This window comes from Mobula birostris, chromosome 6, assembly GCF_030028105.1.
Source record: "Mobula birostris isolate sMobBir1 chromosome 6, sMobBir1.hap1, whole genome shotgun sequence".
NCBI lineage: Eukaryota > Metazoa > Chordata > Chondrichthyes > Myliobatiformes > Myliobatidae > Mobula > Mobula birostris.
This window is the reverse complement of record NC_092375.1, coordinates 189424888-189449220: the sequence shown is the minus strand read 5'-3', so window position 1 is coordinate 189449220 and position 24333 is coordinate 189424888. Positions and strand designations below refer to the sequence as shown.

At 40.2% G+C, this 24333-nt stretch overlaps 1 protein-coding gene across 1 annotated transcript in view; it reads right to left on the bottom strand.

Moving 5' to 3' along the window:
• LOC140199663 (secretin receptor-like) overlaps nucleotides 1-23250 on the bottom strand; it is a 62341-nt gene extending 39091 nt beyond the window's left edge. The window contains exons 1-3 of the mRNA XM_072262114.1: nucleotides 23190-23250; nucleotides 22499-22616; nucleotides 1365-1472 (exon numbers count right to left, since the gene is read on the bottom strand). Of these exons, the coding sequence (XP_072118215.1) occupies nucleotides 1365-1472; nucleotides 22499-22616; nucleotides 23190-23234 (271 nt within the window). The 5' untranslated portion in view covers nucleotides 23235-23250. The remainder of the gene's footprint in view (nucleotides 1-1364; nucleotides 1473-22498; nucleotides 22617-23189) is intronic.
• Nucleotides 23251-24333: the final 1083 nt, after the last annotated feature.

The following is a 24333-nucleotide window of genomic DNA, read 5'->3' as shown; positions in this document are numbered from 1 at the left end:
CATCGTGACCTCCACCCCTGTCTCTGGCATTGCTCTAACCCCTCCTGGTACTTTGCTTTCCTACACTCAATCCGGTCTTCCCAAGGAACTGTTAGTTCTGCCATGACACCATGGTTCCATCTACCATGACTGAGAACTCATCACCATGAGATCATGAAATTTGTTGTCTAAATAAACATTCATTAGAGAAGTAGTTAATTTTTTTTTTATCTTTGACAATAATAAACCAGTTTACCGAGGAACAAGTCATGAGTGTGATAAAATACACACCATTTGCATGGGTTAGTACAGTTCCAACAACTCTCAAGAAATTCAATACCATTGCTTGAGTATTCCTTCTACTGTCAGCACACAATAAAGTTCAAAGTTCAAGCTTAATTGTCACTCAACTATACATGAATACCCATGAATACAGCCAAATGAAACAGCGTTACTCCAGGCACAAGGTGCAACACACGTACCAACAGATAACACAAAGCACATACAGTATGAGATACCAGTGAAATACAGTCACACAAAACAATATATCCAAGATGCTGAGTCCATGAATGTTGCAGAAATCTGCTAACACAATACAGCTTGTCTTCTGCCAAGCAAGCACTGGGGACTGCACTGACTCCAGCTTTTTGACCAATTTGCAAAAGGTATTTGAATAGGTTGTTGGATCTGCTGTTTTCTGACTAAGGTGACTTTTACTTCTTGTCTGTATTTGAGCTGTTGTCAACAGCAGTTGTCAGAGGCATTCCATCAAAAACACAAGAGATTCTGCAGATGCTGGAAATCCAGAACAACACACACAAAATGCTGGAGGAACTCAGTAGGTCAGGCAACATCTATGGAAATAAACAGTCAATGTCTTGGGCCAAGACCCCTTTTCAGGATTGAAAGAGGGAGGGGAAGACATCAGGATAAAAAGGTAGGCGAGGGGAAGGAGGCAAGCTAGAAGGTGAGAGGTGAAGCCAGGTGGGTGGGAAAGGTCAAGGGCTGGAGAGGAAGGGATTTGATAGGAGAGAAGAGTGGATCACAGGGGAAAGGGAAGGAGGAGAGGCACCTGGAGAGGTGATAGGCAGGTGAGAAGAGGTAAAAAGCCAAAGTGGGGGCCAGAAGAAGAGGAGATCGGAAGGGAATTTTTTTAACCAGAAGGAGTAATTGATATTCATACTATCAGCTTGGAATTCAATCATATTGTTCCACTTTTAAGGTGTAGTAATGAAACAGAAACTATAAGAATATTGTAAAATTTATCTCGAAAGGAAAAGGTATTTGTTCAGAAGAAAATATGAAAATAAATTGGATTTCTCATTTAATACCTTGAGATGAAACTTCAGTTTAAAAAAATGAGAGTTATTTGCCATTTTTTTTACCTTCTTTATGAGTCAAAAGATAAATCACCTTGGGACAAGGTACAGCAACAGTCTTTCCCAATGAGGAGGAGGGCCAGCACGTCATGTTGTCCCACATTCCATCACACTCTGGTGTAATAGGAACAGAAACAGAGAACAAGTGCTTAGACCAAATGGTGTTCTTAAAGAATAAACATAGTTCACCAGTGCTTGTTTTCTCTTTAAATCCTCCACTACAAACATATTAATATCTTAAAGAATAGATCTAGTTCACCTATGATTGTCCACCTACAGTAAACTAAGTTCCCACATTTAATGATTGTAAAATTTCTATCCATTCCAATTATTCTAATTTGTATTAGGAATACCTGATGTCTTAACACATTAAAAATAATTCTTTCCCCTGAGAAGATACTACTTACGCAATGAGTTTGAGAACTAAAACAGGATTTATGGTGTTTGAATGAACAATGAAAGTCAGAAGAACTGGTCCAAATAATTCAAGCAGAGAACTTGAAAAGATGAAACTTCCCTGTGATCTTTTTCAGTGCATATGGTTTTCACTTGCACCTATACTCTGAGCTTAGCCCGAATCCACCTAGATGTGATAAAACTTATTGGAGATATCAGAGCAGGACAACCCAGGCTCTTGTTTAAAGTTTATAAAGACTGAAAAATATGTCACAAATAAATTACAGTATGAAAAACCATTGAAAAAATTAAAAGATATTACAAGAAACTGCCAAAAATCGTAAGACTCAAATACTTACATTCTGTACACTAATAGGAGCCATGTAAAATATTATACAGTTTTAATCCTCCACAATAACTGTAACTTTGACTCATATCAGAATCAGAATTAATATCGCCAGCATATGTCATGAAGTTTGTTAACTTTGTGGCAGGAGTATAATGCAATACATAATAGAGAGCAAAAATGTGAATTACAGCAAGTATATACACCAAGTATATATTTATATATAAAGTAGTTAAATTAAGTATGTAGTACAAAAAAAAAGTAGTGAGGTAGTATTCATGGGTTCAATGTCCAGTCAGAAATCAGACGGCAGAGGGGAAGAAGCTGTTCCTGTATCATTGAGTGTGTGCCTTCAGGCTTCTGCACCTCCTTCCTGATGGTAGCGATGAGATCAAGGCACGTCTTGGGTGGATAGGGGCCCTTAATGAAGGACGCCACCTTTTTGAGGCAGCACTCCTTGAAGATGTCTGGATACAGCGGAGTCTAGTGCCCATGCTGGAGCTGATTAAGTTTACAACTCTCGGCAGCTTAATTCAATCCTGTGCAGTAGCCCACCACCCCCCCGCCATACCAGACTGTGATCCAGCCAGTTAGAATGCTCTCCATGGTAACATCTGTCGAAATTTGTGAGCGTTTTTGGTGCCATGCCAAATCCCCTCAAACTCCTAATGAAATATAGGCACTGTCTTGCATTCTTTATGGCTGTATCAATATGTTGGGTCCAGAGTAAAAAAATTGGATCACTCAAAGAAGGCTTAAAAAAGTAATTTCAATAAATTAAACTACAAAGTTTAAATTTTTTAAGATTAAAAAAATTGCGGAACTGGAGCCAAATTTGTAAAGAGTACTTTGGAAAAATAAAGGTATTAATTCTTTTTTGGATTTATTTAAAGGAGATAGATTGATGTCTTTTGAACAATTAATTGATAAATATTCTCTTTCATACTCACACTTCCTGCAATACCTTCAAGTTAGACATTTTTTACAAAGATATTTAAGTAATTTTCCTTACATATTGGAGGCTGATCTGTTAGATACTATTATGAGTATGAATCCTTTGATTAAGGATTCTGTTGGAAGAATTTATAATTTATTATTACAATGGGATAAGCGTCCTTTATCTAAGATTAAACAGGATTGGGAAAAGGAACTTAATTTGACTTTTATGTTGGAGGATTGGATGCGGATTTTGAAGTTGGTTAACTCTTCTTCAATTTGTGCTAACCATTCATTGATTCAATTTAAAATTGTACATCATTATCATTTGACAAAGGAGAGCTTTCTAAAATCGTTCAATGTTGATAGTCATTGTGATAGATGTAAAACTGAGATAGCTACACTGACACATATGTTTTGGTCTTGTTCAATATTGGAATAGTTCTGGAAGTCGGTTTTTTCAATAATTTCTAAAGCACTTAAAATTAATTTACAACCAAATAAATTAACTGTGCTTTTTGGAATAATTCCTCAAAATATTCATGGTATTTCTGTGTCTGACCAACACGTTATTGTATTTGTTACATTGATAGCTAGGAGGGCCATTTTGTTGAAGTGGAAGGATACATCAGCTCCCACTTTGTCACAATGGTTCTCTCAAGTGATGCTATGTCTTAGTTTGGAGAAAATTAGAAGTTGAACCTTTGAACCTTTATTTGATTTTGAGAAAAGATGGGGCTCATTTGCTCGTTATATCATTTGAGTTAATTTATATAATTTTTCCATGATCTAATTGTAAATTTTTTAGTATATTTTCTTTTCTTGCTGGCAGTTTGATGTTTACTTTTAGAAGCTTTTTGTATGACGCCTGACTCCGGGGTTGTACACCTAATGGGTTCTTTTTTTTTTCTCACTTTTCTGCTTAGTAGGTTTTTTTTGTTATCACAAAATTTTTTTTCAATCTTTAAGATAATGTCTTTTTTGAGACATTGTAAGTGTTATTACTTCAATGTACTCATGTTATTTTTGCTGTATAATATAACAATAAAAAGATTTGAAAAGAAATACAGTATGTTGGGTCCAGGTTAGATCCTCAGGGATATTGAAACCCAGAAACTTGAACCTCACCTTAATTTTGTCTCTGAAAGCACACACAGAGTGATTGTCCAAAGGATCTCACCAATCCCCAATTGTACAGTCAGTCACCCCTGTCACAATTCTCTTGCAAACAGTACATTTATTTTAAATATTATGCAAAGTTTAAAGCAAATTTATTATCAAAGTACATACATGTCACCATATACAACCCTGAGATTCATTTGCTTGCAGGCATTCACAGTAAATACAAGAAATGTTGAATTTAAAACCAATGTTCCCTCAACCTATGGACTCACTTTCATGGACTTTTCATCTCACGTTCTCGGAATTTATTGCTTATATATTCATATTATTGTTTCTTCTTTTTGCATTTGCAAAGTTTGTTGTCTTCTGCACAACAGGGACAAACAGCCAATGTGCAGAAAACAACAATCTTCATAAATACAAAAGAAAACAAAATAATAATAAATGAATAAGCAATAAGGGTCAAGATCATGAGACAATGAGTCCTTGGAAGTAAATCTATAGTCTTCTGCGGATAGATTTTAACTTGTTTCATTCAGTGCATCAGTCCTTTTAAAGGTCTTTTGCATTTGCTTAAGTTTCATCTGAATCCTCCTTATCTGACAGTACTGATAATTTGATCATTGCAATCCTGCCTTTGTTGTGCAATCTCCTTCCTGTCTGCTTGCTGTAAATCCATTAACTGATTGATTTAAAAATTTCATTCCAAATATTATTAACACAACAAGAATGTTTCAAAGGGGAAAGTGTGATTTTGCCATCATTCTGAAATTTTTCCGATGACTCCTACGTTAAAGGCTGGTGGACAGAAAAACATTAGCTGCAACCACCTTAGTGATTTTTTTTGTTGGCACTGCCTGAGCTTGGAGAAGTACACCATGGTCAAGTTTCAAATCCATCCTGATTATGAAGATTTTCCTTCAGTTTAAAGCTTGTTCTAAAATTAATCAGAGCTTCATAGTTTCTCTCAGCACACTGTAATCATTTTAAATCAATTTTGTATCGAAGTTGGTTACTGTTATGTTTTGTAGCTTCAAAACATTAAACTAATTCAAAGGAAGATATTAGAGTCTGAAATGTAGGAAAGGGCTCCGTCCACTCGGGCAGAGGAGAAGTGGAGATCAGGAGGAAGGAAGACATTTCAAAGTGACTAGTGCAGAAAGTCCTACCATCAGAACAAATGCAGCTGGGACAGGGAAATTGGGGGAATGCAAAGGGAAATATTGGGTCAGGAGAGGGTTTTGATGGCACAGTGATGTGGGCCCCTATTGTATAGGGGTAGACTAATTAGGAACATAGTCATATTCATGCACCACGGCTACACAGAGTCTATCATCAAAACTTTGGTGAAAATCAATATTGGTACCTGGCTGGAAGCCCGAGAAGAGTTTATTTTTCCAATAACTTTCCCAGTACTGATGTCAGGCTCAATAGCCTGTCTTATTCTTGGCTTATTCTTGGAGCCTTTCTTAAACATTGGAACAACATTAGCTATCATCCAATCGTCCAACATCTCACCTGTGGCAAAGGATGCTTTAAATAACTCTGTTAGGGCCCTTGTAACTTCTGCAATAGTATCCAAGGGAACACCTTGCCAGGTACTAGGGAGTTACCCACTCTAATTTGCCTCAAGGCACCAAACACCGCCTCCTCTGTGATCTGTATGTAGCCCCCCCCCCCGGCCACCCTCAGGGTCGCTCGGCTCCCTGTCGTCTAGGGAAACAGCCTCGGCCCCGCCAAACTGGATAATTCGTTTGTGTGATGTACCCCACCCCGCCCAAATAACAGACAATACACCAGATACGATTAAATGATTTACAGTTTATAGATATTACTGGAACTATATAATTAAGAGAGAATAAAATATAAAAGGAAAATAAAAGGCGCCACGCTTATCAAAGTTCAATCTCTTCGTGCACAAAACAGTTGGAGCTCAAGGACCACCTTGACCGGCCGCCTGGGACCAACAACAGTGGTCGACCAGACGCTCCACACGAGTCCATCTCCGTCTCCTCTCCTCGCCGAACGCACCTCTCGGGGTCTGACCCCCTTAGCGGACATCACAGCACCTGGTCCATCCTTGGTCTCGCTCTCCCGCCTTCTGCCCCAAAACCCTGTGCATACAGTATCTTCAAATACACCAAAACCATAACAACTATCCCAATTGGTTAATAGCACACTCTTATCACCCTCTTAAACCACAACAAGCTGTTAGCGCAAACTTTCTCCGCATTCCCCACATTAACATAACAAAGACACCATTTTAATTAGCCTCCGCAGTAACATAAAAGTCCAAACCCCCTTACATGTATATGGTCTTTGACCTTGCTGCTGAATTTCCTGACATCTTTAGACTCCGTGTCCATCTCCTGAGTAAATACAGAAGCAAAAAATCCATTTAAGATCTCTCCATCTCATTTGGCTCCATGCACACATTCCCACTGTGATCTTCCAGAGGAACAATTTTGTCCCTTGCTATCCTTTTGCACTTAATATAGCTATAGAAGCCCTTAGGATTCGCCTTCACCTTGTCTGCCACAGCAGCTTCATGCCTTTTTTTAGTGCTTCTAATTTCCTTTTTAAGTGTTCTCTTGCATTTCTTATACCCTTCAGGTGCTTCATTTGTTCCTACCTGCCTATACCTACTTGGCATCTCCTTTTTGTTAACCAAGGCCTCAATATCTCTTGAAAACCAAGGTTCCATAAACCTGTTATCCTTCCTTTTTATTATGACAGGAACATACAAACTCTGTATTCTCAAAGTTACACTTTTGAAGGCTTTTGAAGACCAAGTACACCTTTGCTAGAAAACAGCCTGCCCCAATTCACAAATGCCAGATCCTTTCTAATACCACCAAAATTGGCCTTTCTCCAATTTAGAACCTCATCCTGCAGACCAGACCTATCTCCTTGCATATTTATGACATTGTGGTCACTGGATGGAAAGTATTCCCCTACACAAACATCTATCACCTGCCCTGTCACACTCCCTAATGAGAGATCTAGTATCACACTCTTTCTAGTACAGTCTGCGATGTACTGTTTAAGGAAACGTTCCTGAACGTATTGGATGACCTCTTTCTCATCTAACCATTTTAAAATATGGGAGTCCCAGTCAATATGTGGAAAGTTAAAATCATCTATTATCAAAACGTTATGTTTCTTGCAACAGTCTGTAATCGCTCTGCAAATTTGTTCCCCTAAATCCCACCGACTGTTTGATAATATAATCCCGTTAACATCGTCATACCTTTATATTCCTCAGTTCTACCCTAAAATCCTCATTAGATGAGCTCTCAAGTCTGTCCTGACTCAGCACTGCTGTGATATTTTCCCTGACTTGTAAAGTCATCACTCCCCCCTTTAACCCCTCCTGCTCTATCACGTCAGAAACAACGGAACCCCAGAACAAGGAGCTGCCAGCCCTGCCCTTTCTGCAGCCACGTCTCACTAATGGTTACAGTGTCATAATTCCACTTGCTGATCCAAACTCTAAACTCATCCACCTTTCCTACAATATTCCTTGCATTGATATACAATGGATCCCAGTTAATTGTGGCACATCAGGACCAGTACATTTTGGCCCAATTAAGCTGCTGCCCAAATTAGCCAAAGTTCCATGGAAATAGTTAAAACGGTATAAAAAAGACAAACTACCGTTTAACTGAGTAACAAATAGCACACTTAAATGAAATATAGAATAAATTAGAACACTACCAAAACCTCTGCAGTACTATAAAATACTATAAAGGATGATAATGTGTTCTCTTGGACCTTACGGGAGGCAAGTGCAGAAATTGCCGGGGCCCCAGCTGAGATATTTAAATCATCCTTAGTGACAGGGGCGGTGACAGAGGATTGGAGGATAGCCAATGATGTTCTGCTGTTTGAAAAGGGCTTTAATCAGAAACCACGAAATTATAGGCCAGTGAGTCTGACATCAGTTGTGAGTAAGTTATTGGAGGGTATTCTAAGGGACCAAGTATATAAGTATTTGGATAGACATAGACTGATTAAGGATAGTCAGCATGGCTTCATGGATGGTAGGTCATGTCTAGCCAATCTTATAGTTTTTTGAGGAAGTTACCATGAAAGTGGATGAAGGCAAGGCAGTGGATGGTGTCTATATGGACTCCAGTAAGGCATTTCACAAGGTCCTACATGGGAATCTGGTCAAGAAGATTCACTTGTTTGGTATTCAGGATGAGATAGTAAATTGAATTAGACATTAGCTTTGTGAGAAAAGCCAGAGAGTGGTCATAGAGGGTTGTCTCTTTGACTGGAGGTCTGTGACTAGTGGAGTGCCACAGGGATCAGAGCTGGGCCCATTGTTGTTTGTCATCTATATCAATGATCTGGATGATGTGGTTAACTGGATCAGCACATTTGCAGATGCCACCAAGATTGGGGCTGTAGTGGACAGTGAGGAAAGTTATCATGGCTTGCAGCGGGATCTGCATCAGCTGGAAAAATAGGCTTAAAAATGGCAAATAGAATTTAATGCGGATGAGTGTGAGGTTTTGCAATTAGGTAGGACCAACCAGGTTCACTGTCTTACACAGTGAACAGTAGGGCACTGGGAAGTGAGGTAGAACAAGGGAAATCTGGGAATACAGGTCTATCATTTGTTGAAAGTGACATGACAGATAGATAGGGTCATAAAGAAAGCTTTTGGGGCATCTGCCTTCATAAATCAATGTGTTGAGTACAGAAGATGAGATGTTATGAAGTTGCACAAGATACTGGTGAGGCCTAATTTGGAATATTGTGTGCAGTTCTGGTCACCTATCTACAGGAGAGGTGTAAACAAAGTTGAAAGAGTGGAGAGAAAATTTACAAGGATATTGCCGGGTCTGAGGGACCTGAGTTATAAGGAAAGGTTGAATAGGTTAGGACTGTATTCTTTAGAACATAGAAGACTGAGAAGAGATTTGATAGATGCACACAAAATTATGAGGGGTGTAGAGTAAATGCAAGCAGGCTTCTTCCACTGAGGTTGGGTGGGACTATAGCCTGAGGTCATGGGTTAAGGGTGAAAGGTGAGAAGTTTAATGGGAAAGTGAGGGGAAACTTCTTCACTCAGAGGGTCATGAGTGTGTGGAATGAGTTGTCCACAAAAGCTTGATTTCAATGTTTGCATATTAGTTTCTAATAGTTATTGACTAGAGGAATTCATTCAGCGTACACTGATGTGTTGTTTTGATTGACTGTAAATTAAAAAAATCAGCATGGACACCTAGCGCATCCTCTAAATCTTCATTTTTATTGTAACATTCAAGATGATTGTCAATACTTTCAAATTCTTTGTAGTTCCTAACTTGTTGAAGTAGTGAAACCATTTCATTTTCACTCCTGGCCATTTCTGGCATGTCCAAGCCTCAATGCTTGAAACTGCAGTGAGCAAAACTGTTCCGAATTGTCTTACTGCTTATTTCTTGCCAACAGAAATCACTGATTTTTGAACAGAGAAACATGTAACTGACACTATTTAATAACTGTTCGCTCCAATCACTGTGTAGTGTCTAACGGCCACACTACTGCACGCGACTGACGCTAGTTAGAAACTATTCAGCAACAGTCTCCTGTCCCAATTAAGCAACATAGTGTCCCAAATAAACAAAGGGAATCCCAACTATTTTCTTATTAGATTTTGTTCTTTATTTGTCCCAAATAAGTAGCTGCCCAATTAACCTAAATCCACTGTGTATACAACTCAGAACATCAGTCACACAATGCTCAACCTTTCGATTCCTGACTTTGTATGAAGGCTTATCATCTTTCTCCACAACCACTCCTCTATTTGCTCTGGCATTCTGGCACTCTGGCACTCTGGTCCCCATCCCCCTGCATCTCACTCACCCACCCCGTGTAGCACTACCAAGCCTCCCGCAGGGATATAGGTCTCCCTCCATCTCAGGTGCAAACTGTTCCATCTGTCCCACCTTCCCCAATAATCCAAAGATCTGAATCTGAATCAGAATCAAGTTTATTATCACCAGCATGTGTCGTGAAATTTGTTAACTTAGCAGCAGCAGTTCAATGCAATATATGATAATAGAGAAAGAATAAATAAATAAATAAATAAATAAATAAATTACGGTAATTATATCTACATATATTGAATAGATTGAAAATAGTGCAAAAACAGAAATAATATATATTTTTTTACAAAGTGAGGTACTGCTCAAAGGTTCAATGTCCATTTAGGAATCCTATAGCAGAGGGGAAGAAGCTGTTCCTGAATCACTGAGTGTGTGCCTTCTGGCTTCTGTACCTCTTTCCTGATGGTAACAATGGCAAGAGGGCATGCCCTGGGAGATGAAAGTCCTTACTAATGGACGTTGCTTTTCTGAGGCACCACAGCTTGAAGATGTCTTGGATATTATGGAGGCTAGTACCCAAGATGGAGCTGACTAATTTTACGACTTTCTATAGCTTCTTTCAGTCCTGTGCAGTAGCCCCTCCCATACCAGACAGTGATACGGCCTGTCAGAATGCTCTCCACGGTACATCTATAGAAGATTTTGAGTGTACTTGTTGACATGCCAAATCTCTTCAAACTCCTGATGAAGTATAGCCGCTGTCTTACCTTCTTTATATTTGCATCGATATGTCGGGACCAGGTTAGATCCTCAGAGTGTCACCCAGCAACATGAAATAACTCACTCTCTCCATTTCTGATCCCTCTATGAGGATTGGTTTGTGTTCACTCGTCTTATCCTTCCTAAAGTCAACAATCAGTTCTTTTGTCATACATTGAGTGCCAGGTTGTTGCTGCGACACCACTCAGCTAGCTGGTATATCTCACTCCTGTACTCTCCCTCCTCTCCATCCTAGGTTTCACCAACAATATTAGAATCAGCAAATTTATAGATCGTATTTGAACCATCTAGCCATATAGTCATGGTATTTTTTTTTATTAAGTGCAATCGTGAACAATAGCCAGATCAGAAATGCTGATCAAGTCAGCTAGTTCCCAAAGAGAACTCTGATAGGCCTATCAGATGGTTCACTGCTGCTCAGAGAACAGGCACAAGGGTCGCTAGCCCCTGTACCCCAGTAACACACCTGAGCGGTGCGGCGGATGTACGTGCTGTGCATGACCTGATCTGAAAGCATCATGTTAACTCATAACAGATCGTGTCCACAGTGGAACAGCTTAGTCAAGGATGGGGTGATCAGCACAGTTGGACAAATTATACTTCCACTACCCTGGCATAGAGAGAGTAGAGCAGTGGGCTAAGCACACACACTTGAGGTGTGCCAGTGAGGGGATAATATTATCACCAATCCACGCAAATTGTACTCTTCCAGTTAGGAAGATGAGGATTTAATTGCAGAGGGTAGTACAGCCCTCTCTTCTGCACCACTTCCTCAGTCATATGTTAAACTTTCTGGTCTTACTAGCAGGTGAGGCAGGTATTAATTCTGAGGTCACAACCCTGGCGGTCCTGTCCTTTAACTTAGCACCCAACTCCCTGAACTCACTCTGCAGGACCTTGTCACCCTTCCTACCTATGTCATTGGTAGCTAATGGACCACAACTTCTGGCTGCTCACCCTCCCACTTAGGAATGCTGAGAACTTGATCCAAGATGTCCCTAAACATGGCATTTGGGAGGCAGCAAACCATCTTGTTCTCATCCACAAAATCTCCAGATGTTCCCCTGTCACTACAGTTTGCCTCTTCTCCCCACTTCCTCTCTACGCCACTGAGCCAGATTCAGTGCCAGGGATCTGACCGCTATGGCTTTCCACTGCTAGGTTATCCCATTACTGTGAGAACATTGTATTTTGGATCTCTTTTGTATAATAAATCCATGTATTTTACATTTCCACAATGATATGAGCAATAATGATTGAATTTTATTTGCTTTTCAATATACTTAATTATTCCACAACATGGTAACTATGAATTTAAAGATGTATAAAATTATCCTCGTACAGAAAAAAGCTAAAGCTTGCATGAAAATCCTCCATTGTTTCGTTGATGTGGTTCAGTGCTTCACAGTTCAATATAAACTCGTGTTGCTGGTTGTAAAAGGATGATTAATCAAACGCTTTCTGTGCACTCATTGACTCTATTTATTGTGGTTGCGAAAATGGTCTTTCCAGTTAAGCTGTTATGGAGTATCTAGATAGCATCCGTTTATGAATTACTTAGCCAACTGCAGGCAAGGTTCAGACACCACTTCTTGAATTGGCGGGGGGGAGTGGGGAGCATTGTACGAACTTACAGTATTGAATGCCAAATCAGTTTATTGCCGGAGACTTGGGTGGTGGAGTAAGGATGGTTCTCACAGGGGTAGTACCCTTGTAAACTTTCACTCCTCAGGTAATTTCATCGCAGCTGATCCTTAATCTATTCTAAAACTTTTTTTTAAACGTATTTAGAACTGTAAAGCTACCAGGTGCCATAAACTTTCCACCCAGTACGTCACGGGTAAAGCCCTCCCAACCATTGAGCACATCTACATGAAACACTGTTGTAGGAAAGCAGCATCCATCATCAGAGATCCTCACCACCCCGCCAATGCTCCTTTCTCACTGTTGCCATCAGGTAGAAGGTACAAGAGCCTCAGGACTCACACGACCAGCTTCAACAACAGTTACTACCCCTCAACCATCAGGCTCTTGAACAGAAGGGGATAATTACACTCACTTGTCTATTCATTGAGATGTTCCCACAACATCTTTATCTCATTATCTCATGTTCTTGTTATTTACTCCCATTCATTTATATTTGTCTTGTACAGTTTGTTGTCTTCTGCACTCTGGCTGATCTTTCATTGATCTTGTTATAGTCACTATTCTATTGATTTGCTGAGTATGCCTGCAGAAAATTGAATCTCAGGGTTATATATGGTGACATATATGTAATCTGATAATAAATTTTGCTTTAAACTTTGAAGTTTGATATGACTTCTGACATTCACTGGCAGTGTCAGAAAAGTCAAAATACATGATCACCAACAGTAAGCAGAAAGCATGGCCATACCTCTATCTCCTTAGGAGTTTGTGGATATTCGGCATGATATCTAAAACTTTGACAAACCTCTATATGAAGTGAATATTGACTGGTTGCATCACAGCCTGGTGTGGAAACACCGATGCCCTTGAACAGAAAGTCTTACAAAAAGTAGTAGATATGGCCTAGTCTATCATGGAGAAAGCCGTCCCCACCATTGAGGACATCTACATAAAATGCTGTTGCAGGAAAGCAGCATCCATCATCAGGAACCCCCACCACCCAGGACATGCTCTCTTTGCACTGCTGCCATCAGGACTTACACCACTAGTCACACACCAGGAACAGTCATTACCCCTCAACCATCAGGCTCTTGAACCAAAGGGGATAACGTCACTCAACTTCACTTGCCCCACCATTGAAATGTTCCCAGAACCTATGAACTCATGTTCAAGGATGCCATCTCATGTTCTCAATAGTTTTTGCTTATTTATTTATTAGTATTATTTCTTTATTTTTGTATTTGCACAGCTTGCTCTCTTTTGCACACTGGTTGAACGTTGAACGCACAAGCTGGTGCGGTGTGTCATTGATTTTGCTATTATTCTGTAGATTTATTGATGATGTCTGGAAGAAAATGAATCTCAGGGTTGTATATGGTGATGTATATGTGCTTTGATAATAAATTTACTTTGAACTTTTAAAGTCACAGATCATTGATGTTGCAATGACAATCAGAGGATATGTCAACTAAGCACCGAAAGAAAAGACCGCAGATATCTGGCTCCTGTAAGTAAAATGTAATGATAAGTTTCATGGGATAGAGCTGGTTGCTCAGCTGGATCAGATAATGAGCAAATCACCTAATAGGTCTGAGGTTCAAGCTGAAGTCCATAATTTCTTAAAAGTTTTCTGCCAGCATGTTATGTGAGAGTGCTGGAATCCGGGGTTCCAACCTTCCTTGTGCCACGGACCCCTACCATTAACCAATGGACCCCAGGCTGGAATTATAATTGATGATATTGTAGTTAGCAGAGGCAGATCAGATGGTGTACTTTCCTGAGAATGTTGACTTCTTGCAGTCTTGCAGGGGTGAAGCACCAACACTCACATGATAAATATTTGCTTGTGTATTTGACAAGATAATATGATATAATACTCATTTTCATCATCCTCAACCAGGGTACTGAGTTCATTTCTGATCAGCTGAAGGAAATGCATTGTGCATTATGTGGACGATGTAGTCATTTCACTGGGCAAATGCATGTATATTGAATGATGTCTGTTGAATTCACTGTTGGCAGGGATCTTTCCAAACAATGAGAAGTTAGCGACAAAGATTAGAGTTTTGTGCTGTCACAGATGAATCTACAATCACAGGTACAATGGCCCACCATCACAGTACTGTACAAAAGTCTTAGGCATGTATATATAGCTAGGATGATTAAGACTTTTGCACAGTACTATATTTATCAACGTGGAGCAGAGAGCGAGTTTGTAAATCTGGCCGGAGCAAAGGATGTTGGGAATGGCAAGTGTGGAGCACCATGGGAGGGGTGTGGGACAGGTGGCAGAGAAGGAGTGCCGGGGCGGGGTGGTGGGGGGAAGGGGAGGCATGGGATTGGACACACTCAGCCCTGAGACACCAGGCAAGGTTATTTGATTCCAAACAATTGGTTTATTGAATCTGAATCAGAATCAGATTCTCTCTGGTACTTCCTGCTCCCTCTCCTTTCCCTTCTCCTTTTCCCAACCATGAATCCCCTCTCTCTACCCTCTTCCCACTCTCAGTCCATAACAGAGACCCATATTAGAATCAGGTTTATCATCACTTACATATGTCATGAATTTTTTTTTGGCAGCAGCAGTACAGTGCAATACGTAAAGTTACTACAGTACTGTGCAAAAGTCTTAAGCACCCTAGCTACAGTATGTATATGCACCTAAGACTTTTGCACAGTACTGTATCTCTCTTATGAACTTATACACATTTATCAGGTCTCCCCTCAACCTCCACTGCTCCAGACAAACCAACAGAAGTTTATCCAACCTTATAGCACATACTGTCTAATCCAGGCAGCATCCTCGTAAACTACTTTTGCACCCTCTCTAAATTTTCGACATCCTTAATGGAGTAATCGGAACTGAATGCATTAATCATAACAAACTGCAGCATAACCTAATGACTCTATAACACAGTTCCTCAATGCACAAAGGGAAGCACTTCTTACAATTCTATCAACCACTTTCAGGGATCTAAGGACTTGGACCCTAAGATCCCTTTTCACAACCACATTGTTAAGGTTCTTGCCGTTAACAGTGTACTGTCTCATTACACTTGATCTCCTGAAGTGCAACTCTTTACATTTGACCAGGTTAAACTCCACCTGATATTTCTCTGTCCATTTCTGCAAAAGATCTAAATCCCAATGTATTTTTTGCCAGTCTTTTACTCTATCCACAACACCACCAATATTCCTATCATCTGCAAACCTGGTAAAGCCCCCATATACGTTTTCATCCGGGACATTTATATACATCACCAACAGCAGAGGTCCCAGTACGGATCCCTCCATGTGGAAACTAAGTCATTGGGTATATTTGAGGCAGAGGCTGATAGATTCTTGATTAGTCAGGACATGAATGGATATCGGGAGAAGGCAGAATATTGGGGTTGAGAGGGAAATGGACCAGTCATGATGAAATGGGGCAGTAGATTTAATTAACTAAATGGCTATTTCTGCTCCTCTTTCTTATGATCTTATGGTCTAATTCACCATAGATCCAACACACCTTAATCTCCTGGATGAGCTGCCTATGAAGGACCTTACTAAAGTTCCTGAATAAACGCATGCAGACAGCACCCACAGCTCCACCTTCATCAGTCACCTTTGTCACCTCCTCATAAAACCCAGTCAAGTTAGTAAGACACAATTTGCCCTGCACAAAGTCACGTTCACCGTTCTTAATTAAAGCATCGAAACATAGAAACGTAGAAATTAAGCCATTGGTTTCCAAATGCTTCATGGAAGATTCACTGAGAATCCGCTCCTGTCACTGACATGAGACTCACTGGTCTATAGTCTTCAGGATTATCCCTATTTCCCTTCTTGAATAATGGAAGTCTAAGATCCTTAAGTGAAATAATTTTATTGGCTAATTATCCTCAGTATTGAAAGGACTTGAATTTGGTAGAGAGCACTGTTTAGTGCGGTAACAATCTGGATGAATCAATGTTAAATCAACACACTATGATTTATGTGTATTATCTTGCTGTGATGTTTTAACCTAATAGATATTTGGATTCAAACTCGATAGTTTAGATCTTCTGCTGAAGTTTCCACAAACTTTTAGCACAATTCCTACTGGCAAGAGTTGCTCAGACACTCTGCACATCCCCATACACGCCCCGAATCCTCTCTCCACAAAATCCTCATTTCTTATATGCAACACAGGGCCATCGTCATCATCATCATCATTATGTGCCGTGTCATATGACATGGGCAATCATAGTCTTTCCATGACCATGATTGTACTTGGCAACATTTTTCGACAGAAGTGATTTGCCATTCGCCTTCTGCTGAGCAGTATCTTTACAAGACGGGTGACCCCAGCCATTACCAATAATTGTCGGAGATTGTCTGTCTGGTGTCAGTGGTCGCATAACTAGGACTTGTAATTTGCCTAGTTGCTCATATGACCATTCACCACTTGCTTCCATGTGACCCTGATCGAAGGTGGAGTGGGGTAGGGGGGTGTTCTAGGACGGTGTTACACCTTGCCCAAGGGCGACTTGCAGGCTAGTGGAGGGAAGAAGCACCTTACATCCCCTTTGGTAGAGATGTATCCCCACCCCACCACACAGGGTAGCACATTAAAATACAAATACAAATTACACGTTTGCCACCGTTGATACTTCAACATGTAGATTGGAGGTTTTGCGTATGTACTTGACCTCCAACATTCTGTGAGCATTGAAAGGTGTATTTAACTAAGTTCGGCAATCAGCTGCACAGACTATGATATATTTTGAGAGAATGAGAAGCATCATTTTTCTTCAGCCTACAACAATCCATAATGTTGATAGCCACCACCTACACCTCTAAGGTCTGCTACAGGTAAATTTTATGCATATTACGCCATAAAGTTGTTCAAGATCAAGTTGATCTTATTGCAATCAGATTCCCCAATCAGTCTAAAGATATACTGGTATCCTGTAAATGCAGATTACACAAGGAATCAGATGGTCCTCAAGGTTTTACTAAAAAATACTGCCAAAACAAAATTATTGATAGCTGTTGTAGGACCACTGGTAAATGTGTAACCAAGTCTCAACATGCCTATGCCACTTGCTGAGAAGCAGTAAAAATGGGAGAAAACATTTTCTCATGCCAGTGTGATATATCCCACAAAGATCTGTACACTTAGCCATTTCTAACCACAAAGCACATCTTTCCCTCCCCCCCACCCACTTCCCCACTTTCTGCTTTCCGCAGGGATTGCTTCCTATGTGACTCTCTTGCCTATTCGTCTCTCCCCATAATCTCCCTCCTGGCACTTATCCTTGCAAGTGGAACAAGTGTTACACCTGCCCCTACACCTCCTCCCTCACTACTATCCAGGGCCCCAAATAGTCCTTCCAGGTGAGGTGACACTTCACCTTTGGGTCTGTTGGGGTCACTTGCTGTGTTTGGTGCTCCCAATGTGGCCTCCTGTATGTCAGTGAGACCCGACGTAGATTGGGAGACTGCTTCGCCAAGCACCTACGCTCCGCCTGCCAGGAAACACAGGATCTCCCAGTGGTCACCCATTTTAATTCCACTTTCCATTCCCATTCCGATATGAAGCCACACTCAGGCTGCAGGAACAACACCTTATATTCCGTCTGGATAGCCTCCAACCTGATGGCATGAACATGGATTTCTCGAACTTCTGGTAATTCCCCTCCACCTTCACCATTCCCTATTTCCTTTTCTCTCTCTCACCTTATCTCCTTGCCTCCCATTCTGTCCCCCTGGTGCTTTCCCCCCTTTTCTTTTTCCATGGTCTTCTGTCCTCTTCTATCAGACTCCCCTTTCTCCAGCCCTGTATCTCCTTCACCAATCAACTTACCAGCTCTTCACTTCATCCCTCTCCCTTCAGGGTTCACCTATCACCTTGTGTTTCTCTCTCGCCTCACCCCACCTTTTAAATCTACTCCTCAACTGTTTTTCTCCAGTCCTGCTGAAGGGTCTTGGCTGAAACATTGACTGTTTACTCTTTTCCATAGATGCAGCCTGGCCTGCTGAGTTTCTCCAGCATTTTGTGTGGGTTGCTTGTACAATTAGCTTAACAGTTCTCTCCTGCTACCTGATTTTACTTCTTCTCAGAACTTCTTAAGTTATTTTCAAATATTGAATGTCTAAACTAGTGCCTTCAATTCCAAGGAAGGCATTTGTAACACATTTATTTTCACATAAAATAATCTTAGCAAATATGCAACAACCTCCATGGAGACCAGAGCCTTGTCGAGGTTCGCATGCCTGTGTCCCTCAATGACCTGGAGAGCTATATTGGCTGGAGTCAGAGCTTTATGCGTTGGATCTGGGAAGGGTCACCATGAAAACGGGTCAAAGGCTAGTGAACAGAGTAAGATTGTTCCACTGGTCTGCTGGGTTCAGGGGTTCAGTTCAGTGCTAACAGCCCTGACTAGTAAATCAAAATTGTTACGGAAACAGCAATGAAGAATCCACTATATCTGAGTGTGGTGGTATTCCTGAGTCTCCAGCGGGACTTGCATGACTGACAGCAGTGAAAACCGAGAGGAAGCTGCCTACACGATGAAGGAAGACCTGAACACTGACAAAGATGGAGGACCTTCATTGCTGCCCTAAATGTCAGCAGCATAATGGGCAGTAAGTAACCAGATATGCAACAAAACTCAAATATTTACACAAATATGTAAATATAGAAAACTAATTGCATGAAATGAAGGTGAATGTTCCATGCATCCCGTTCAGTCGACAAGTTTCTAAACATAACCTTTGAATTAATTTTTAAATTACAAAACTATGCCTGTAACATACTCCCAAAACAGATCCTCACTTGAAGAAAACACTGAATGATGTTCAGAATTTACTTTGTTTTCGGAAAGTGGTCATCATCATCATTATGTGTCATATTGTATGACGGGGTGACCATGATTGTTCTCGCCAAATTTTTCTACCGAAGCTTTCTTCTGGGCGGTGTCTTAGAAGATGGGTGGCCTCCCCCCAGTCATTATCAATACTCTTCAGAGATTGTCTGCCTGGTGTCAGTGGTCGCATAACCAGAACCTATGATATGCACCAGCTGCTCATACGACCATCCACCACCTGCTCCCATGGCTTCACATGACGCTGATCAGGTCCTAAACCTTTCCCTTGGGTGAACTGCAGGCCAGCTGAGATAAGGGGGTGTGTTATAAGATGATATCACCAAGCATAACCAACTACCCAATGGCAATACAACATGCAATATAACATAAATTTCCTTGTTGGTTGATCGTGTTTTTTTAGAAGTTTATTCTATGCTGTCAGTCAGTACTTACTGACAGTTAATAGTATCCATATAAACCACTAGATGGCAGCAGCAACATAGCATTTTTCCTTGCCAACAGGATTATAAAAATAAATTCTATTATTTTATAAGCATTGCCTTTTTTCTCTTTGAATATTGACCTACAACAATATCTACAACACAAGAAAATCTGCAGATGCTGGAAGTTCAAAGTAACCCACACATAAAATGTTAGGGGTACTCAGCAGGTCAGGCAGCATCTATGGAGAACAGTCAATGGTCTGGGCCAAGCCCCTTCTTCAGGACTGAAGTAGATTTCCTTTTCTCTCCAGTTTCAGTGGCTTGGATGGTGTATACCTCAGACTTTAGATTCAACACTGAGTCATGTCATCTGCAGAAATTGTCTGAAGACTTAGCAATAGTTGGATGCATAAAGTGAGATCCAGAGATGAATGCAGGGCCCTAGTGGAGGACTTTGACAAATGGTGCAAGCTGAATCATCTGCACCTCAACATCAGTAAGACAAAGGAGATGGTGATGGACTTGAAGAAGACTAAGCCTGCACTGCTCCCTGTTACTATTGATAGTGAGGATGTGGATGTGGTGAGGACCGACAAGTACCTGATGACAGAGTTAAGTGGAACACCAACAGGGAGGCTGTATACAAGAAGGGCCAGAGTCGCCTCTACTTGCTGAGGATACTGAGCAAGGATACTGAGGATACTGAGAAGGCCTCTCCTTCACATGTTCTACCAGTTTGTGTCGCCAGAACAATCTTCTATGCAGTGGTGTGCTGGGGCAATGGAATCAACACAGGTGATGCCAACAGGCTCAATAAACTGATTAGAAAGGCTCGCACTGTTATAGGAGTCAAACTGGACACACTGGTGGTCATGGTAGAACAAAGGACCCTATGGAAAATTGTAGCACATTAGAACAATGTTTCTCACCTTCTGCATGCCACCTTGGCTGAACAGAAGAACAATTTTAGTAATAGACTCAGTCAACCGTACTGCTCCAAAGAGTGCTATATGAGGTCATTCTTATCTTCGGCCATTAGGCTCTATAATGAGTCAACCTATAGCCAGGGAAGTGATGACCCCCTCCTGTTAGACTGTTTGAGGTAACTTATATTTTATTCTTTCTTACTTTTCTTCTAATATTTGTTTATTTGTATATCTGTGAACTCGTAATGTGATTGTGACACTGTAATTTCCTTTGGGATCATTAAAGTAGCTATCTATCTATCTATATTGATCACTGTTGATGAATTTTCCGTTTCAATTCTATCTACTCCAACAATATTTATGGAGTATTTCTACTGCTGATATTGGTGTTTTATATGAAACACAACACTAGTCTGTATCATTTTTTATAGTTTGGCACTTCAATTGTTTCGCTCGTTCTGTGGTTTCTGAGCTGACACTTACATTTGCATTCATCCTTCAGTTTTACACATTTAACCAAAATTTACTGACCTTCAGAAACAAATTATTGACTTAATTATACTACAAGGCTTCAGTTAGTTCATTTGGCTCAGTTTCTGTCTAATATCTGATTTGAAATTGACTGACCTGACATGCTGAATAAAAAACAGTCAGAGAGACCTGGAATCTTTTTGTAACTGGTTTTAGTAAAACAGATGCTTTTAAAAAATTAATGAAATATAAAATGATAGCTGCATCTATTACTAGAGAGTCATTGAAAAGTACAACAAAGGAGCAAGCCATTCGGCCCATCTACTTAATTAAATACAGTAAATCTGTATTTCCATTTCCACTTACAATGTATAATTTATTATTAATTAACACCAGAATGGGCTATGGGTACCCCAAGGTAATTTCTAAATTAAGTACATGTTCGGCACAGCATTATGGGCCGAAATGCCTGTATATGCTGTAGGTTTTCTATGTTTCTATGTTTCTAAGAATGTGTTATGTTTCATTGGTAATCTGAGCCATACTGGAATTGACAATATATAATTCTCATGAAATCGTACTCATAATTTAAACAATAATTAATCTAATTATTTGAGATTTGTTTCTTTAAAAAAAACAAAGGAAGTATTTATAGCAGCACACGTACGTTATCTGTTTGATCAGTATCTCTATCCAAAACCACAGTGAGAGATGAACAATAGACTGATTGCTTTCACCTTATGTTCTGCTTATTTGACATTTAAAATATTGAAGAATTATAAAACTGGAGATATGCCATCGGATGCTGGCACATAAATTCACTGAGATTTTGAATCAGATTGTTAAGAGGTTGAGATATGCAGATTAGTGTTTATCCTAAAATAGTACAGAGGAATTTCAGATATAAAGAGGAATCTATACATTCTTATACATTAGCATATTTCAATTTCTATTTTAATGAAAATTTATGAGAAAATATTCACTGGTATGTTGAATCGTTTGTTTTTTTTGGTTCCAGTACAGTTAAAAGAGATAAGTTGTTTTGGAAGATGACCAATTATATTCAGAATCTGAATTAGGTTTAATGTCACCGCATTTGTTATGAAATGTGTTAACTTTGCAGCAGTAGTACATGATAATATAGGGAAAACTGTAAATGACAGTAAGTTTATATAAATGTATATCAAATAGGTAAGTGAAAATAAGTAGTTCAAAACAGAAATGAAACGGTAGTGAGGCAGTGTCCATGGTTGCAGCGTCCATTGAGATCCCGGAGAAGCTGCTCCCCCAGTCGCTGAGTGTTCTTTTGAACATTAGAAACTATTTCATATATATATATATATATATATATATATATATATATATAGAGGACTGCCTCAAGGCATATTATCTGCTCCATTCTGGAGTTGTAGTCTTACCTACTTCAAGCTTCTGCGATTCAGGATGGATTTGGTTGCCTGACAATGTTTGAAGGCAATGCTCCTTCTCCATTAGTAGAATAGCCGGGAGATCACACTCTATTGGATCGTTTCTCACCTAAATAAATGAAAATAAAAGTTACTGTCAGAGCCTTTAATCTGGTATAACGAATATTTTATATTTATTATATATATATATATGTAGAGAGAGAGAGAGAGAGCAAAGCTCTTTGAAATTGCATGTGAAATTTGTGCCAGAAACACAGTATACTGGACTCGTTGTAACCGAAGTGAATTGAAATGGCCCGCACTAAAGCAACAGATGGAACGAATATCACAACAGATGAACACACATATGTTCGTTCGGTCCTAAATAGTATACATCTTTGGCGTATACTATTACTTCGCCAACACCGGCTTGGCGCACTTAAACCAGGCTAACAAAAGCAGGAGTAAATGCTGGAAGCAAGCAGCATCTGTGGAAGGAGAATATATTCTCCGAACCGAAATCAATTTTCTTTCCCCGATATGATCTTCTAGTCATGCAAGTGAACACTCTCTATACAACATACTTCTAAATCAAGGGGCCCTAACCTTTTTTATGCCTCCCCCCACCGCCATTAGCCGAGGGATCAGTGGTTCCAAAGTTCGGAGCCCCTGTACTAAATCTAGAAGTAAACGGTTTACTTACGATAGCAATAGTGTCCAGGCACATCACAATGAGAAAGATCCTCATAGTGTGGAGATGTCCCATAAGATGTGCTCCTTGGATTTCTGCCGCCCTCTAAGTAATTGAAATAAATTGTTTGGGGTCGTTTAATCTTGCCGATGAAGATGGCTGTTCCTTTTTACTTCTGAGTATAACTGCCACCTTACTGTTCAAAGAAAGCACAACCATCCGTTTGGCGACCTTTGATGTGAGAGAAACCTTTTCTTGTAAGAAGAATTGGGTTGTAAACTTCTGATCCCGGAGAAGTCCTGATAAAAGGTTTTAATCGGAAACGTCGCCTCGCGCTTTTGCCTCCACAGATGCTGCAGGACTCGCTGAGTTCTTCGTGTCAACTGTTTTTGTTTGTAAATGTTTCCTCCTGCCACTGATCGCAATTCGACAACTACAGCGGGATTTATGCCCCAGGTGCTGACATTAGCAGATTATACCGTCAATATCTTGAAGGCAAAGATTACACAGCTAGAGGAGGGCCAATACACGCAAATGTTTCAGCTGCGGAAAAAAATAGTGTATACAAAACGCCTTCCACCCACCCTTTAGTTTGAAAGTCCCGAATGAGTAAACCTAAGGCTGAAGATGCGCGACCTCTGGCGAAGACGCGAACGCTTGGCCCGGCTCCGCAGGATGATTCTTTTGTTGTTGTTTTGGCCGTTGCTCTGGCCGCCAGTGTTCCGTGGTTTGCAGATATTTCATTATCCTCCAGTCGGCAACAAAGGACGCAAGGAGAAGCCGGGAGGAACCCAACCCAGAGCAAAATCAATGATTGCAGTTTATCGGAACGTGGTGATGAATTATTGTATTATGCTTCCAAGCAGCTGCTTTTTAATCTCTGTAATACGCAGAGAGATTGTAACTTGTTCATGTTTAATAATATTAAAGCTGCTTGTTTTGAGCTGCATTATTATTTAGATCCAATTAAATTTGCAACATTTCAATTTGTTTTATGAATAATCAATCCAACGATTTGTAAAAGTGAAATCTATGTTTCATATCTGTTGTAATGATACACAGCCTGCTGGAGATTGCTGCCAACACTTATGTATACAGTAATATGAATAGAAACGTTCGCAGCGTTGGTCTGTGAGACTCCTCCGTGATACCTTAC